The 18,863-nt window shown below is 42.4% G+C and overlaps 1 protein-coding gene across 3 annotated transcripts in view; it reads right to left on the bottom strand.

Moving 5' to 3' along the window:
• Window positions 1-18,863, bottom strand: part of LOC144506342 (MAP7 domain-containing protein 2-like) — a 93,726-nt gene that overhangs the window by 42,671 nt on the left and 32,192 nt on the right. For all 3 annotated transcript variants that reach the window (XM_078232316.1, XM_078232315.1, XM_078232317.1), the window contains one exon: window positions 5,709-5,833. In XM_078232316.1, coding sequence (XP_078088442.1) covers window positions 5,709-5,833 — 125 coding nt within the window. The remainder of the gene's footprint in view (window positions 1-5,708; window positions 5,834-18,863) is intronic.

Below are 18,863 nucleotides of genomic sequence, written 5' to 3'. Positions count from 1 at the left end.
AAATAAAAACAGACTTAAACAGCTTTTGCATGAACATAAAAAGGAAGAGAGTAGCTGAAGTAAACATTAGTCCCTTAGAAGCGGAGACAGAAGAAATTAGCATGGAGAATGAAGAAATGATGGAGACATTGAACACATATTTTGTGTCTGTCTTCACAGCAGAAGACACAAATTACATATCAGAAACAGAGTGTCACCCCGGGGCTAATGAAAGCAGGGAAATTAAGGTCATTAATATCAGCGGAGAAAAGGTATTAGAGAAACATAAGAGACTGAAATCCGACAAATCCCCAGGATCTGATGGCCTACATCCTAGGGTTCTAAAAGAGACAGCTATAAAGATAGCTATAATTTTCCAAAATTCCCTAGATTCTGGAACCGTACTAGTAAATTGGAAGTTGGCAAATATAATACTGTTATAAAGGAGGGAGAGAGAAAACAGGGACCTACAGGCCAGTTAGCCTGACATCAGCCATTGGGAAGTGGTGGAATCTATTATTAAGAATCCTTAATGATCATGTTATGATTTTCTAAGTGCTTTTTGGGGGGGATGCTTAAAAAGAAATCAGAAGGGCAAAGAGGGGCCACAAAATATCATTGGCAGATAAGCTTAAGGAAAACCCCAAAGCATTTTATAAATATATTAAGAACAAGAGAATGACCATTGAATCATACAGCGCAGAAGAGGCCCTTCAGATGACTAGAGGATAGTTAATGTGGTACCTTTATTTAAGAAGGGAAGCCAGATAATTACAGGCCAGTTAGTCTAACGTCAGTGATAGGGAAATTATTGAAAAATACTCTGAGGGACAGGACTAATCAACACTTGAGAAGTTAGGGGTTGATCAGGGATAGTCAGCACGGATTTGTTGGTGGGAGATCCTAATTTAGTGGAGTTTTTTTGAAAAGTTAACTTTGAAAAGGCTGGTTCAAAAGGCTGAAGCCCAAGGAATCCAAGGCAAGTTGGCAAATTGGATCCAAAATTGGCTTGCTACTGGGAGGCAAAGGGTGATGGTGGAGGGCTGCTGTGTGATTGGAAGTCTGTGACCAGCGATGTACAACATATATTGGTGAAGAGACCCTTGCTGTTTGTTATATATGTCAATGACTTGGATGTGAATGGAGAAGGTATAATTAGTAAGTTTGCAGATGACACGAAAATTGGGGGTGTTATTGGTAGTGAGGAGGGTAGTCTGAGGCTATAGACAGATATTGATCAGCTGGTAAGTTGAGCAGAGCAATGGCAGATGGAATTTCATCCTGATAAGTGTGAAGTGATGCATTTTGGGAGGTAAAAGATGGGTCGGGTATACGCAATGAATAGTAGGTTCCCAGGGAGTATTGAGGAACAAAGGGACCTTGGGGTACAAGTTCATAGATCCCTGAAGATGGCAGCACAGGTAGATAGGGTGGTGAAGAATGCATATGGAATGCTTGCCTTCATTAGCCGGGACATAGAATTCAGGAGCAGGGAGGTCTCTGTACAACTTTATAAAACATTGGCTAGGTCACTGATGGAATACTGTGTGCAGTTCTGATCACCACACTATCAGAAGGATGTGATTGCACTGGAGAGGGTGCAGAGGAGATTCACCAGGATATTGCCTGGGATGGGAAGTTTCAGCTATGAGGAGAGACTGGATAAGCTGGGTTTGTTTTCCCTGGAGCAGAGGAGGCTGAGAAGGGGATCTGATAGAGGTATCAAAATTATGAGAGGCATAGATAGGGTAGATCATAAAAATCTTTTCCCCAGGGCAGAGGTGTCTAAGACCAGAAGGCATAGGTTTCAGGTGAGGAGTAAATGGTTTAGAGGGGATATGAGGAATAATTTTCTTTCACCCAGAGGGTGGTGGGTGGTAGTCTGAGACTATCAGGGAGGAAGCTCCACAGAAATCATATGGAAAGGCAAGCCACAGGAACAATAGAGTTCATTGAAGAACTGTACTTCACGCACTCCAGCCCTCGAGTGGGTGGTTTCCATGGCAGGTCACCGCACACCATGGGTTACCTCTTAAAGGGGCTATGTCGCGCATACATAACAGTGGAAGTATGGAATGTGCTGCCTGAGAGGGTGGTGGAGGCAGGAAGTCTCACAACATTTAAGAAGCATCTGACGAACAGTTAAATTGCCACTGCAGAGTGGGCTATGGACCAAGTGCTGGTAAATGGAATTAGTATAGAGTGGTATTTGATGGTCAACATTGACATGGTGGGCCGAAGTGCCTGTTTCTGTGCTGTATGACCTTATGACTCTATTAAGACTTCAAAGTCTTAACAGTGCACTTAGAAAATAATAGTATGACCAAAGTCAACATGGTTTTATGAAAGGGAAATCATATTTGACTAAGTTGTTCGAATATTTGAGGATGTAACCTGCATAAAAGGGGAACAGTATATGTGGCATGCCAGATTTCCAAAAGGCATTTGATAAAGTGTCACACAAAACATTAATCAGCAAGATAAGGGCTCATGGAGCTGGGATGATATATTAACATGGACAGATGATTGGTTAATTGACAGAACCAAAGATTAGACATAAATTGGGCATTTTTAGGTTGGCAGGCTGTGACTAGTGGAGTACCACAGGGAGCAGTGCTAGGCCCTTATTGATTTACAACCTACATTAATGGCTCAGATGAAGAGACAGAGAGCTATTATCTAAATTTGATGATAATACAAAGCTAGATGGGAATGTAAACTATGAGGAGGACAGTGAGAGGCTGCAAAGAGATACAGACAAGGTAAGTAAGTGGGCAACAAGATAGCAAAGGAGACTACAAAGGGATGAGAGAGACATTGGCTCAGGTAGACTGGGAGCAAACACTTTATGGTGGGACAATTGAGGAACAGTGAAGAACTTTCAAAGTGATCTTTCAAAGTGCTCAGCAAAAGTATATACCAGTGATAAGGAAGGACTGTAGAAAAAGAGATAATCAGCCATGGATATCTAAGGAAATAAAGGAGGGTATCAAATTGAAAGAAAATGCATACAAAGTGGCAAAGATTAGTGGGAACCTAGAGGATTGGGAAATCTTTAAAGGTCAACAGAAAGCCACGAAAAAAGCTATAAAGAAAAGTAAGATGGATTATGAGAGTAAACTAGCTCAGAATATAAAAACAGATAGCAAAAGTTTCTACAAATATATAAAACACAAAAGAGTGGCTAAAGTAAACATTGGTCCTTTAGAGGATGAGAAGGGGGATGTAATAACTGGAAATGAGAAAATGGCTGAAGCATTGAACAGGTATTTTGTGTCGGTCTTCACAGTGGAAGACACAAATAACATGCCAAAAATTGATGACAGGAAAGCTATGGCAGGTGAGGACCTAGAAACTATCATTATCACGAAAGAGGTAGTGTTGGCAAGTTAATGAGGCTAAAGGTAGACAAGTCTCCTGGTCCTGATGGAATGCATCCCAGGGTACCAAAAGAAATAGTGGGAGAAATAGCAAATGCACTAATGGTAATTTACCAAAATTCGCTGGACTCTGGGGTGGTTCCCGCAGATTGAAAAAACAGCAAATGTGACGCCACTGTTTAAAAAAGGAGGTAGACAAAACACGGGTAACTATAGGCCGGTTAGCTTAACTTCTTAGTAGGGAAAATGCTTGAATCTATCATCAAGGAAGAAATAGCGAGGCATCTGGATATAAATTGTCCCATTGGTAAGATGCAGCATGGATTCATAAAGGGAAGGTTATGTTTGACGGATTTGGTGGAATTCTTTGAGAACATTACATGTGCAGTGGACAATGGGGAACCTGTGGATGTGGTGTATCTGGATTTCCACAAGGCATTTGACAAGGTGCCGCACCAAAGACTGCTACATAAGATAAAGGTGCACAGTGTTACGGGTAATGTATTTGCATGGATAGAGGATTGGTTAACTAACAGAAAGCAAAGAGTGGGGGTAAATGGGTGTTTTTCTAGTTGGCGATCAGTGACTAGTGGTGTGCCTCAGGGATCAGTGTTGGGACCGCAATTGTTTATGATTTACATAGATGATTTGGAGTTGGGGACCAAGTGTAGTGTGTCAAAATTCGCAGATGACACTAAGATGAGTGGCAGAGCAAAGTGTGCAGAGGACGCTGAAAGTCTAAGTGAATGGGCGAGGGTCTGGCAGATGGAGTACAATGTTGGTAAATCTGAGGTCATCCATTTTGGTAGGAATAACAGCAAAATGGACTATTATTTAAATGGTAAAAAATTGCAGCATGCTGCTGTGCAGAGGAACCTGGGTGTCCTTGTGCAGGAATCTCAAGGAGTTAGTTTGCAGGTGCAGCAGGTAATTAAGGCGGCAAATGGAATTTTGTCCTTCATTGCTAGAGCGATGGAGTTTAAAAACAGCGAGGTTATTTTGCAGCTGTATAAGGTGCTGGTGAGGCCACACCTGGAGTACTGTGTACAATTTTGGTCTCCTTACTTGAGAAAGGATATACTGGCACTGGAGGGGGTGCAGAGGAGATTCACTAGGTTGATTCCAAAGTTGAGAGGGTTGGCTTATGAGGAGAGACTGAGTAGACTGGGTCTATGCTCATTGGAATTCAGAAGAATGAGGGGAAATCTTATAGAAGTGTACAAGATTATGAAGGGAATAGATAAGATAGAAGCAGGGAAGTTGTTTCCACTGGCAGGTGAAACTAGAACGAGGGGGCATAGCTTCAAAATAAGGGGAAGCAGATTTAGAACTGAATTGAGGAGGAACTTCTTCACATAAAGGGTTGTGAATCTGTGGAATTCCCTGCCCTGTGAAGCAGTTGAGGCTACCTCATTGAATGTTTTTAAGGCAAGGATAGATAAACTTTTGAACAGTAAAGGAATTAAGGGTTATGGTGAGCGGGTGGGTAAGTGGAGCTGAGTCCACAAAAAGATCAGCCATGATTTTATTGAATCGAGCAGGCTCGAGGAGCCAGATGGCCTACTCCTGCTCCTAGTTATGTTCTTATAATATGGGGGAAAATGTGCATAAAGTGTGAGGTTATTCATTTGTGTCCCAGGAATAGAAAGCAGAATACTTTCGAGAGTCTTTTGAGAAACTGGGGTATGCTCCTAATAGAAACTCACAAAGTAAGCTTGCAGGTACAGCAAGCAATTAGGAAGGCAAATGGCATGTTGGCCTTCATTGCAAGGGAATTGGAGTACAGGCATAAAAAGGTTTTGCTACAATTATACGGGGTTTTGGTGCGACCGCACCTAGAGTACTGTGTACAGTTTTGGTCTCCTTATTTAAGGAAGGATATACATGCATTGGAGACGGTACAGTGAAGGTTCACTAGATTGGTCCCTGGAATGTGAGGGTTGTCCTATGAAGAGAGGCTAAGTAAATTGGGCTTATATTCTCTGGAGTTTAAAAAATGCGAGGTGATCTCACTGAAACATATAAAATTCTGAAGGGGGTTGACAAGATGGACACAAGGAGATTGTTTCCCCTGGCTGGGGAATCTACCCCAGTGGGTTGTGGATGCTTCATTGATTAATATATTGAAGGAAGGCTCTGAAGGGAGCAGGGGATCTGAGGAATGGGCAGGAAAATGGAATTGAAGCCCAAAATCAGTCACAACCGTTCTAAATGATGGAACAAGCTCTACGGGCTGAATGGCCTACTCCTGCTCCTCTCTCACATTCGAATCCATAAACTACTGACTTGGAATGCTACTGCTGAACCAAGTCACACTGTGATCATTGGCTGAGAAACATTGCGACTCACTTCACTGCAGGCGAAGATGACCTTTTGGACATGTTTGCTGGAGATTGAGATCTTCGGAGTGTAGATGTCACACTTGACACAGGCCCAGGAGATGCCTGCCTCTTTTCTTTTTTCACTTTCTCTGTCTGAAAGGAAAAGTTTTTGTTTATATATAGAATCCCAGATGTGTTAAACCGTGAGCAAAACCCCAAAAACAAAGGTGAACATGTGCACACTGCAGTCATTTACTGAAACTTAGTCCAAAAGTTCAAACGTGGACTTAGATTTGGACCAGGGTAGAGAATCTGCCGGGAATCTCAAACACTTTCACTCCAGTTTTCTCATTCTTGGCATAACTTTAGAAATGTGTTCCGTTCTGGAGATGAATTGAGAATTAGAATCGAAGCAGACTAGAAATTTGATTAAGGGCCGGTATGTTATGTTTCACGCCTTGGAGATATGCAGAGATGACACACAAGGTTTCGACGTCTGCACAGGGGTTTATTTACAATGCTTCTAAAATGTCTGCTCTCCCACACTTAACAGCTTCTGAGTTCAGTTTCTCTTTCACAGCAACCATGCCTAAATTTTCAAAATACTGCTGCTTCCATTACTTTTAAATTCTGGGAAAAACAATTAACTGCTCCTAATGAAAAGAATTATGTACCTAAAAGTAGTTATCAACAAACATGAGAATGGATTCATCCAGTCTTCAAACTGGATTGACCACTGCACAGAAACAATATCAGGATACGGGCCAATCTTACCTGGTACTGGGACATGGGGCAATGAGAACACGTGTAGACCATGTGTGAGATATGGGTCAAAGAATAATTAGACAAGCAATTACTGATCTAATTCAGCCCCTTGATCAAAGTGTCAACCTTTATATTTCCATTTTAACTGACTATTTGCAACACAGGCTACTGAAAACCCATCACACAGCAACCATACAAAAGCAAAGTCCTGCCGAAATCTGATAAACAGGAACTGCTAGAAATACTCAGCAAGTCTGGCAGAATCGGTGGAGAGAGAAACAGAATTCAGGTTTCAGGTCGATGACCCTGCTGAGCACTTCTGCGTTGTCTGTTTTTAATAATGCAGTAGTGATCTCTTTCCACTAGATGGTGCAATTATAATGTCACCCCATTGAAACTTGGGGTGGATTAATTGAGTCCCCCCCCAGGTCAGAAATAGAGGTTGGGGGTGGCGGGGGGGGGCGGTGTGGCGAGGCAGTGGCGGAGGGATGCTGAAAATCCTGGTGTGCCAAACTCAGGACACCATTCCCAGTGCTGGCCATTTTGGGAGAGGTGGGTTTGCAGCCTGGAAAAGCCACCTACCCACATTGGGTGGACAGGAAATCGGACCCATTGACCTCTTGTTAAAGATAAGCCATGGAGGCGGAGTGCAAAGTTCCAATTGGTCTCCAGTTTGCCAATGTGACAGGGGGGCAAATCAAATACCTGGAGGCAGGCACCCAGTGGCAGGTTCAGGTGCCAAAGCTCCTGATAGGCCTACAGGCCCACCCTACCTGCCTGGGGGCCACAGCCAAAGATCACCCTGTGGAGTAGCTACTCCTCCCCCCTCCCCCCCTCCCCCTCATAGTGGTACATAGTTATATTTTTTCCTGTATTAATTAGTAAGTAGCTGAGAGGACACCTTCTTGTTGAGATGTCATTTACCTTGCTCTACAGTTGATTTCCACTCTGAAGCTGGAAGGTAGTAATTTCTGGACTACTACCAGTGCCACGTGCTAGTGAGAGTAGGATTAGGAAGATTAGGCAGATGAATGTGTGGCTTGAGAGCTGGTGCAGGGGGCAGGGATTTAGATTTGTGGATCATTGGGATCTCTTCTGGGAAGGGGTGACCTGTTTAAGAGGGACGGTTTACAACTGAACTGGAGGTGGACCAATATCCTGGGGGGGAGATTTGCGAGAGCCACTCGGGAGGGTTTAATCTAGTTTGGCAGGGGGGGTGGGGCCCAAAGTAGTAGGGAGACAGAAGAGAAGGTTGAGGACAGCACGGAAGTTAAAGAAAGCACATTAAATAGTAAAAGCAGTGTCAGTAACCCTGGTACTAGACAGGTCAGACAAGAGCAGGGCAGAGAACAAGATAGATTAAACTGCATTTATTTCAATGCAAGAGGCCTGACGGGCAAGACAGATGAACTCAGGGCATGGATGGGATTGGGATTATATAGCTATCACTGAAACATGGCTAAGGACTGGCAGCTCAATGTTCCAGGGTACAGATGTTATAGGAAGGTTCCGTTTTTGATTAGGGAGAACATCACAGCAGTACTGAGAGGGGATATTTCTGAGGATTCACCCACTGAGTCTATATGGGTAGAAGTGAAAAATAAAAAGGGGGAGATCACTTTGATAAGATTGTACCACAGGTCCCCAAATAGTCAACGGGAAATTTAAGGAGCAAATATGTAAGGAGATTACAGGTAGCTCCAAGAAAAATAGGGTGGTAGTAGTAAGGGACTTTAATTTTCCCAACATCGACTGGGACAACCATAGCATTAGGGGCTTGGATGGAGATAAATTTATTGACTGGCTCGGTCAAAGAAGGTAACTCACCTGAAGAAGGGGCTTAGAGCTCCGAAAGCTTGTGTGGCTTTTGCTACCAAATAAACCTGTTGGACTTTAACCTGGTGTTGTTAAACTTCTTACTGTGTTTACCCCAGTCCAACGCCGGCATCTCCACATCGGTCAAAGAAGACAGAGGGTGCATTTCTGAATGGAGGGCTGTGACAAGTGGCATTCCTCAGGGATCAGTGCTGGGACCTTTGCTGTTTGTAATATATATAAATGATTTGGAGGAAAATGTAACTGGTTTGATCAGTAAGTTTGTGGACGACACAAAGGTTGGTGGATTTGCGGATAGCGATGAGGACCATCAGAGGATACAGTCGGATATATATCAGTTAGAGACTTGGGCAGAGAGATGGCAGATGGAGTTTAATCCAGACAAATGTGAGATAATGCATTTTGGAAGGTCTAATACAGATAGGAAATATACAATAAATGGCAGAATCCTTAAGAGCATTGATAGGCAAAGGGATCTGGGTGCACAGGTCACTGAAAGTGGCAATGCAGGTGGAGAAGGTAGTCAGGAAGGCATACGGCATGCTTGCCTCCATCAGCCGGGGTATTGAGTTTAAAAATTGGCAAGTCATATTTGCAGCTTTATAGAACCTTAGTTAGGCCACACTTGGAATATAGTGTTCAATTCTGGTCGCCACACTACCAGAAGAATGTGGAGGGTTTGGAGATGGTACAGAAAAGATTTACCAGGATGTTGCCTGGTATGGAGGGCATTAGCTATGAGGAAAGGTTGGAGAAATGTGGTTTGTTCTCACTGGAGCGACGGAGGTTGAGGGGAGACCTGATAGAAGCCTACAAGATTATGAGGGTCATGGACAGAGTGGATAGTTAGAAGCTTTTTCCCAGGGTGGAAGAGTCAATTACTAGGGGGCATAGGTTTAAGGTGCGAGGGGCAAGGTTTAAAGGAGATGTACGAGGCAGATTTTTTACACAGAGAGTAGTGGGTGCCTGGAACTTGTTGCCTGGGGAGGTAGTGGAAGTGGATATGGTAGTGACTTTAAAGGGGCGTCTTGACAAATACATGAATAGGATGGGAATAGAGGGGTATGGTCCCCGGAAGGGTAGGGGATTTTAGTTAAGTCAGGCAGCATGGTCGGTGCAGGCTTGGAGGGCTGAAGGGCCTGTTCCTGCGCTGTAATTTTCTTTGTTCTTTGAGTGTATTCAGGAGGAATTTCTCATTCAATATGTGGATGGCCCGATTGAGAGGGGGAAAAACCTGACCTCCTCTTGGGAAATAAGGAAGGGCAGGTGACAGAAGTGTTAGTGAGGGATCACTTTGGGACCAGTGACCATAATTCCATTAGTTTTAAGATAGCTATGGAGAATCATAGGTCTGGCCCCAAAAGTTAAAATTCTAAATTGGGGCAAGGCCAATTTTGATGGTATCAGACAGAAACTTTCAAAAGTTAATTGAGGAAGTCTGTTGGCAGACAAAGGAATGTCTGGTAAGTGAGGCTTTCAAAAGTGTGTTAACCATGGTTCAGGGTAAACACATTCCTTTTAGAGTGAAGGACAAGGCTGGAAGAAGTGGGGAACCCTGGATGACTCGGGATATTGAGGCCCTGGTCAAAAAGAAGAAGGAGGCATATGACATGCATAAACAGCTGGGATCAAGTGAATCCCTTGAGGAGTATAAAGGTTGTCAGAGTAGAGTTAAGAGAGAAATCAGGAGTCCAGAAGGGGACATGAGACTGCTTTAGCAGATAAAGCAAAGGAGAATCCAAAGAGCTTCTACAAATACATAAAGGGCAAAAGAGTAACTAGGGAGAGAATAGAGCTTAAGGATCAACAAGGTCATCTATGTGCGGATCCACAAGAGATGGGTGAGATCCTAAATGAATATTTCTCATCAGTATTTGTTGTTGTGAAAAGCATGGATGTTAGGGAACTTGGGGAAATAAATAGTGATGTCTTGAGGAGTGTACATATAACAGAGGAGGTGGTGCTGGTAGTTTTAAAGTGCATCAAGGTTGATAAATTCCCAGGACCTGATGAAATGTATCCCATGACTTTGTGCGAGGCTATGGAGGACATGAAAGTGGTTGGTGCAGATTCGAAGGGCCGAATGGCCTCTTTCTGTGCTGTAGGGTTTCTAAGATTCTCTAACCTGCATCACAGCAATACCCGAATCAATGACTCATTATCTAACTGTATCACAGCAATATCCTAATCAATCACTCATTCAGTTTCACAACATCCTGATCAATGACTCATTCCCTAAACCGCATCACAGCAATAGCCTAATCAATGCCACATTCTCTAACCCTTAACACAGCAAGCACGGTAGCACAGTGGTTAGCACTGCTGCTTCACAGCTCCAGGGTCCCGGGTTCGATTCCCGGCTCGGGTCACTGTCTGTGTGGAGTTTGCACATTCTCCTCGTGTCTGTGTGGGTTTCCTCCGGGTGCTCCGGTTTCCTCCCACAGTCCAAAGATGTGCGGGTTAGGTTGATTGGCCAGGTTAAAAAAATTGCCCCTTAGAGTCCTGGGATGCGTAGGTTAGAGGGATTAGCGGGTAAAATATGTGGGGGTGGAGCCTGGGTGGGATTGTGGTCGGTGCAGACTCGATGAGCCGAATAGCCTCCTTCTGCACTGTAGGGTTTCTATGATTCTTTCTATGATAACTCAGTGTCTAACCTGTATTACAGCTAATATGCCTCATCAATGCCTCATTCTCGAACCTGTAACAAACAATATCCTAATCATTGATTCAATCTCTAACCCCATCACAGAAATACCCTAATGAATGACTCATTCTCTAAACTGTATCAAAGCAATATCTTAATCAATCCCTCATTCTCTAACCTATATCACAGCAAGAAGCTAATCAATGATTCATTCTCCAACCTGTATCACAGCAATATCCTAATCAATGCCTCATTCGCTAACCCTTATCACAGCAATACCCTAATCAATGACTCCTTTTCTAACCTGCATCACAGCAATACCCTAATCAATGAATCATTCTCTAAACTACATCAAAGCAATACCCTAATCAATCACTCATTCTGTAACCTGTTTCACAGCAATACACTAATCAATGATTCATTATGTAACCTGTATCGCAGCAATATCCTAATCAATGACTCATTCCCTAACCTGTATTACTGCAATATTCTAATCAATGCCTCATTCTCTAACCCGCATCACGGCAATACCCTAATCAATTATTCATTCTCTAATCTGTATCACAGCAATATCCCAATCAATCTAATTCTCTAACCTATATCACAGCAAGAACCTAATCAATGCCTCATTCTCTAACCTGTAACACAGCCATATTCTAATCAATGCCTCATTCTCACCTGTATCACAGAAATACCCTAATAAATGTCTCATTCTCCAACCTGTATCACACCAATATCTTAACTAATGATTCATTCTCTCACCTGTATGACACAGAATGAATTATTGATCCGGATATTGCTGTGATACAGGTTAGAGAATGAATCATTGATTAGGATATTGCTGTGATACATGTTAGAGAATGAGTTATTGATTAGGATATTCCTAACATATATCACAGCAATATCCTAATCAATGATTTATTCTCTAACCTGTATCACAGAAATATCCTAATCAATGATTCAGTCTTTCACCCTGTATCACAGCCATATCCTCATCACTCATTCTCTGACCCGTATCACAGCAATCAAGCTCATTCTCGAACCCGTATCACAGCAATATAATAATCAAAGACTCATTCTCTAACCCCTATCACAGCAATATAATAATCAAAGACTCATTCTCTGACCCCTATCACAGCAATCAATCTCATTCTCTAACTTGTATCACAGCAATATCCTGATCCATAACTCATTCTCCAACCTGTATCACACCAATACCCTAATGAATGATTCATTCTCTAACCTGTATCGCAGCAATGATCTAATCAATGATTCACTCTGTAACCTGTATCACAGCAATATCCAAATAAATCCCATTATATAACCTGTATCACAGCAATATCCTAATCAATGCTTCATTTTCTAATCTGTATCACAGCAATGCCCTCATTAATGTTTCATTCTCTAACCCATGTCACGGCAATACCCTAACCAATTATCCCAAGTCTAACCCCTATCACAGAAATATCCTAATGAATGACTCATTCTCCAACCTGTATCACTGCAATGTCCTAATCAATGCCTTATTCTCTAAACCTTATCACATACTCTAATACTCATACTCTAATCAATGACTCATCCTCTAACTTGTATCACAGAAATACCCTAATCAATGATCCAAAGTCGAACCCCTATCACAGAAATACCCTTATGAATGACTCATTCTCTAACCTGTATCGCAGCAATGATCTAATCAATGATTCACTCTGTAACCTGTATCACAGCAATATCCTAATCAATGCTTCATTTTCTAATCTGTATCACAGCAATGCCCTCATTAATGTTTCATTCTCTAACCCATGTCACGGCAATACCCTAACCAATTATCCCAAGTCTAACCCCTATCACAGAAATATCCTAATGAATGACTCATTCTCCAACCTGTATCACTGCAATGTCCTAATCAATGCCTTATTCTCTAAACCTTATCACATACTCTAATACTCATACTCTAATCAATGACTCATCCTCTAACTTGTATCACAGAAATACCCTAATCAATGATCCAAAGTCGAACCCCTATCACAGAAATACCCTTATGAATGACTCATTCTCTAACCTGTATCACAGCACTACGCTAATCAACGATTCATTCTTCAAGCTGTATCACAGCAATATCCTAATCAATGTCTTATTCTCTAACCATTATCACAGCAATATTCTAATTAATGACACATTCTCTAACCTATATCACAGCAATGCCCTCATCAACGTTTCATTCTCTAACCAGTATGACAGCAACACCTAAATAAATGCCTCATTCTCTAACCTGTATCACAGCACGACGCGAATCAATGATTCATTCCTTAACTATATCACAGCAATATCCTAATCAATGCCTTATTCTCTAACCATTAACACAGCAATGCCCTCATCAATGTTTCTCTAACCTGTATCACAGCAATAGCCGAATAAGTGCCTCATTTTCTAACCCCTATCACAGACATACCCTAATCAATGACTCGTGCTCTAACCTGTATCACAGCAATATCCTAATCAATGATTCATTCTCTCACCTGTATCACAGCAATATTCTAATCAATGATTAATTCTCTAACCTGTATCGCACCAATAACCTAATCAATGGTTCACTCTGTAACCTGTATGACAGCAATATCCAAATAAATTTCATTATATAACCTATATCGCAGCAATATCTTAATCAATGATTTATGCTCTAACCTGTATCACAGCAATACCCTAAACAATGATCCAAAGTCTAACCACTATCACAGAAATATCCTAATGAATGACTCATTCTCCAACCTATATCACAGCAATGTCCTCATCAATGCCTCATTCTCTAACCCTTATCATAGCAATACCCTACTCAATGCCTCATTCTCCAACCTGTATCACAGCAATATCCTAATCAATGCCTCATTCGCTAACCTTTATTGCAGCAATACCCTAATTATAAAAACATAGAAAGACTACAGCACAATACAGGCCCTTCAGCCCACAAAGTTGTGCTGAACATGTCCCTACCTTAGCGATTACTAGGCTTACCTATAACCCTCTATCTTACTAAGTTCCATGTACGTATCTAAAAGTCTCTTAAAAGACCCTATCGAATCCGCCTCCACCACCGTTGCTGGCAGCCCATTCCACACACCCACCACCCTCTCAGTGAATAACTTACCCCCGACATCTCCTCTGTACCTACTCCCCAGCACCTTAAACCTGTGTCCTCTTGTGGCAACCATTTCAGCCCTGGGAAAAAGCCTCTGACTATCCACTCGATCAATATCTCTCAACATCTTATCCACCTCTATCAGGTCACCCCTCATCCTTCGTCTCTCCAAGGAGAAAAGGCCGAGCTCACTCAACCTATCCTCATAAGGCATGCTCCCCAACCCAGGCAACATCCTTGTAAATCTCCTCTGCACCCTTTCTATGGCTTCCACATCCTTCCTGTAATGAGGCGACCAGAACTGAGCACAGTACTCCAAGTTATCTCACGACTCCTAAACTCAATTCCTCGATTGATGAAGGCCAGTACACCATACGCCTTCTTAACCACAGCCTCAACCTGCACAGGTGCTTTGAGCGTCCTATGAACTCGGATCCCAAGATTCTTCTGATCTTCCACTCTGCCAAGAGTCCTACCATTAATATTATATTCCGCCATCCTATTTGACATGCCAAAATGAACCGCCTCACACTTATCTGGGTTGAACTCCATCTGCCACTTCTCCGCCCAGTCTTGCATCCTATCAATGTTTCGCTGCAACTTCTGACATTCCTCCACACTATCCACAACACCTCCAACCTTTGTGTCATCAGCAAACTTACCAACCCATCCCTCCACTTCCTCATCCAGGTCATTTATAAAAATCATAAAGAGTAAGGGTCCCAGAACAGATCCCTGGGGCACTCCACTGGTGACCGACCTGCATGCAGAAGATGACCCATCTATAGCCACTCTTTGCCTTCTGTGGGCAAGCCAGTTCTGGATCCACAAAGCAATGTCCCCTTGGATCCCATGCCCCCTCACTTTCTCAATAAGCCTTGCATGGGGCACCTTATCAAATGCCTTGCTGAAGTCCATATATACTACATCTACTGCTCTTCCTTCATCAATGTGTTTAGTCACATCCTCAAAAAATTCAATCAGGCTCGTAAGGCATGACCTGCCTTTGACAAAGCCATGCTGACTATTCCTAATCATATTATACCTCTCCAAATGTTCATAAATCCTGCCTCTCGGGATCTTCTCCATCAACTTACCAACCACTGAGGTTAGACTCACTGGTCTATAATTTCCAGGGCTATCTCTACTCCCTTTCTTGAATAAAGGAACAACATCCGCAATCCTCCGGAACCTCTCCCATCTCCATTGATGATGCAAAAATCATCGCCAGAGGCTCAGCAATCTCCTCCCTCACATCCCACAGTAGCCTGGGGTACATCTCATCTGGTCCCGGCGACTTATCTAACTTGATGCTTGTCAAAAGCTCCAACACATCCTCTTTCTTAACATCTACATGCTCAAGCTTTTCATTCCGCTGCAAGTCTGCACTACAACCACCAAGATCCTTTTCCATAGTGAATACTGAAGTAAAGTATTCATTAAGTACCTCTGCCATTTCTTCTGGTTCCATACAAACTTTCCCACCGTCACACTCGATAGATCCTATTCTTTCACGTCTTATCCTCTTGCTCTTCACATACTTGTAGAATGCCTTGGGGTTTTCCTTAATCCTGCCTGCCAAGGCCTTCTCATGACCCCTTCTGGCTCTCCTAATTTCCTTCTTAAGATCCTCCCTATTCGCCGTATACTCTTCAAGATCTCTAACATTACCTAGCTCCCTGAACCTTTTGTAAGCTTTTCTTTTCTTCTTGACTAGATTCATTACAGCCTTTGTACACCACGGTTCCTGTAACCCACCATAACTTCCCTGTCTCATTGGAACGTTGCTATGCAGAACTCCAGACAAATATTCCCTGAAAATTTGCCACATTTCTTCCATAATTTCCGAGAAAACCTCTTTCCAATTTAAGCCTCCAATTTCCTGCCTGATAGCCTCATAATTCCCCTTACTCCAATTAAACACTTTTCTAACTTGTCTGATCCCATCTCTCTCCAATGCTATTGTAAAGGAGATGAAACTCTATTCTAATATTCTAATCAATGACTCATGCTCTAACCTTTATCGCAGCAATACCCTAATCAATGATTCATTCTCAAACCTTTATCGCAGCAATACCCTAATCAATGCCTCATTCCCTAACCTGTATCACAGCAACACCCTAATCAATAAATCAATAAATATTCACATAGAATATTGTTTCAGCAATATTCCAATCAATGACTCATGCTCCAACCTTTATCACAGCAATATTCTAATCAATGACTCGTGCTCTAACCTTTATCACAACAATACTCTAATCAATAATTCACTCTCTAACCTGTATCACAGCAATACCTAATCAATGATTCACTCTCTAACTTGTATCACATCAATACCCGAATAAATACCTCTAACCTTTATCACAGCAATATCCTAATCAATAATTCATTCTCTCACCTGTTTCACAGCAATGTCCTAATCAATGCCTCATTCTCTAACCCCATCACAGCAATACCGAATCAATTCTCTAACCCGTATCACAGCAACAGCCTAATAATGCGTCCTTCTCTAAGCTGCACAGCAATATCCAAATCAATCTCATTCTCTAACCTGTGTCACAGCAATATCCTAGTCAATGTCTCATTCTCTAACCCTTATAAAATGTTGTTTTGGATCCGTTTTGGGGCCACTGCTGTTTGTCATTTTTATTAATGACCTGGATGAGGGCGTGGAAGGATGGATTAGTAAATTTGCGGATGACACTAAAGTCGGTGGAGTTGTAGACAGTGCGGAGGGAAGTGGCAGGTTACAGAGGGACATGGATAAGCTGCAGAGCTGGGCTGAGAGGTGGCAAATGGAGTTTAATGCGGAAAAGTGTGAGGTGATTCACTTTGGAAGGAGTAACAGGAATACAGAGTACTGGGCTAATGGTAAGATACTTGGTAGTGTGGATGAACAGAGGGATCTGGGTGTCCATGTGCATAGATCCCTGAAACTTGGCACCCAGGTTGATAGGGTTGTTAAGAAGGCGTACGGTGTGTTAGCTTTTATTGGTAGAGGGATTGAGTTTCGGAGCTAGGAGGTCATGCTGCAACTGTACAAAACTGTGGTGCGGCCGCATTTGGAGTATTGCGTACAGTTCTGGTCGCCGCATTATAGGAAAGATGTGGAAGTGTTGGAAAGGGTGCAGAGGAGATTTACCAGTATGTTGCCTGAGGAAAGGCTGAGGGGCTTGAGGTTGTTTTCGTAAGAGAGAAGAAGGTTAAGAGGTGACTTAATAGAGGTATACAAGATGATCAGAGGATTAGATAGGGTGGATAGTGAGAGCCTTTTTCCTCGGATGGTGTTGGCTAGCACGAGGGGACATAGCTTTAAATTGAGGGGTGAGAGATATAGGACAGATGTTAGAAGTAGGTTCTTTACTCAGAGAGTAGTAAGGGTGTGGAATGCCCTGCCTGCAGCAGTGGTGGACTCGTCAACGTTGAGAGCGTTCAAGTGGTTATTGGATAAACATATGGATGATATTGGAATAGTGTAGATTAGAGGGGCTTTAGATTGGTACCACTGGTCGGCGCAACATCGAGGGCCGAAGGGCCTGTACTGCGCTGTAATATTCTATGTTCTAAAAGCAATAGCCTTGTTAATGACTCATTCTCTAACCTGTATCACAACAATACCCTAATCAATGCCTCATTTTCTAACCTCTATAACAGCAATATCCTAATTAATAACTCATTCTCTAAACTGTATCACAGCAATATCCTGATCAATGACATTTCTATACAAGTGGCTTTGTTTCTTTTCAAAATTCAACTTTAAAAATATTATTTGTATCTCTGTCTCGCAGTGATTAGCTTTGGTTTACACGATTCAACAATAATTGCTGAAATAAATGAGAGACATGTTGCTCAAGCCTTTTCGTCTCATACTCAGCAGGAGAAATGCAAGAATGTCAAACTTCAAACAATCACAACAGTTTGTGACAGAGAAAAAGGGTGCTGATTGGTAGCAAGTCAAGTCTGATTGGCTGAGATGGAGAAAGCAACAGGAAGTTTAAATTTATTTTTTAGTATTACAAGCAGGCTTACATTACTGCAATAAAGTTACTGTGAAGATTTGTCTTTCTTCCCCCCTATTTTATCCCCCTTTTCCTTACCTTTTCCCCTCCTTTGCTTCCCCTTTCCCCCTTTTTCTCCATGTTATCTCTCTTGCACCCATTCCCCCCTCACCACCCTCACATCTTCATCTGTCACAGTTTACCCTCTGATTTCAGCTTCTCTGCCGTTTTGCCATTCACATCTTTTATTCTCTCTGTGGACTGCCTTTAGCAGCCTTTTCCCCTGGTTTCTATGGCTATGACTCATCTTTCATTCCCTCCCCCTGCAGTATGACTATCTCTCACTTTCTATGCCTTTTAGTTTTGACAAAGGGTCATCTGGATTCGAAACGTCAGCTCTTTGCTCTCCTTACACATGCTGCCAGACCAGCTGAGATTTTCCAGCATTTTCTCTTTTGCTTTCGGATTCCAGGTCCGCAGTAATTTATTTTTATTTTACTGTGGAGATCCCCTAGTCGCCACACTCCAACACTAGTTCAGGTAGACTGAGGGAGAATTTAGCGTGGTCAATGCACCTAACCAGCATGGGGGAGCTATAGGCTCCCCAAGCTCCTAGGAATTCAAAAAAGGAGCAAGGCTTGAGCATATTCCTCTTGGTTGCAGAGACAGACTCCATGCATGTTGCTCCCAGCAAGCAAAGTAATGAGTTCAACTGATTCTCTTAAATAGTTACTGTAACTGTTAATGCACTCAAGATTATTCAGTAAGTTCTATCCAATCTCAGAATCACATCTAACAGCAGCCATT

The sequence above is a fragment of the Mustelus asterias genome, chromosome 17, assembly GCF_964213995.1.
Source record: "Mustelus asterias chromosome 17, sMusAst1.hap1.1, whole genome shotgun sequence".
In the NCBI taxonomy this organism is placed as follows: Eukaryota; Metazoa; Chordata; class Chondrichthyes; order Carcharhiniformes; family Triakidae; genus Mustelus; species Mustelus asterias.
The sequence above is the reverse complement of the archived record's forward strand: the minus strand, read 5'-3'. Positions and strand labels throughout refer to the sequence as shown.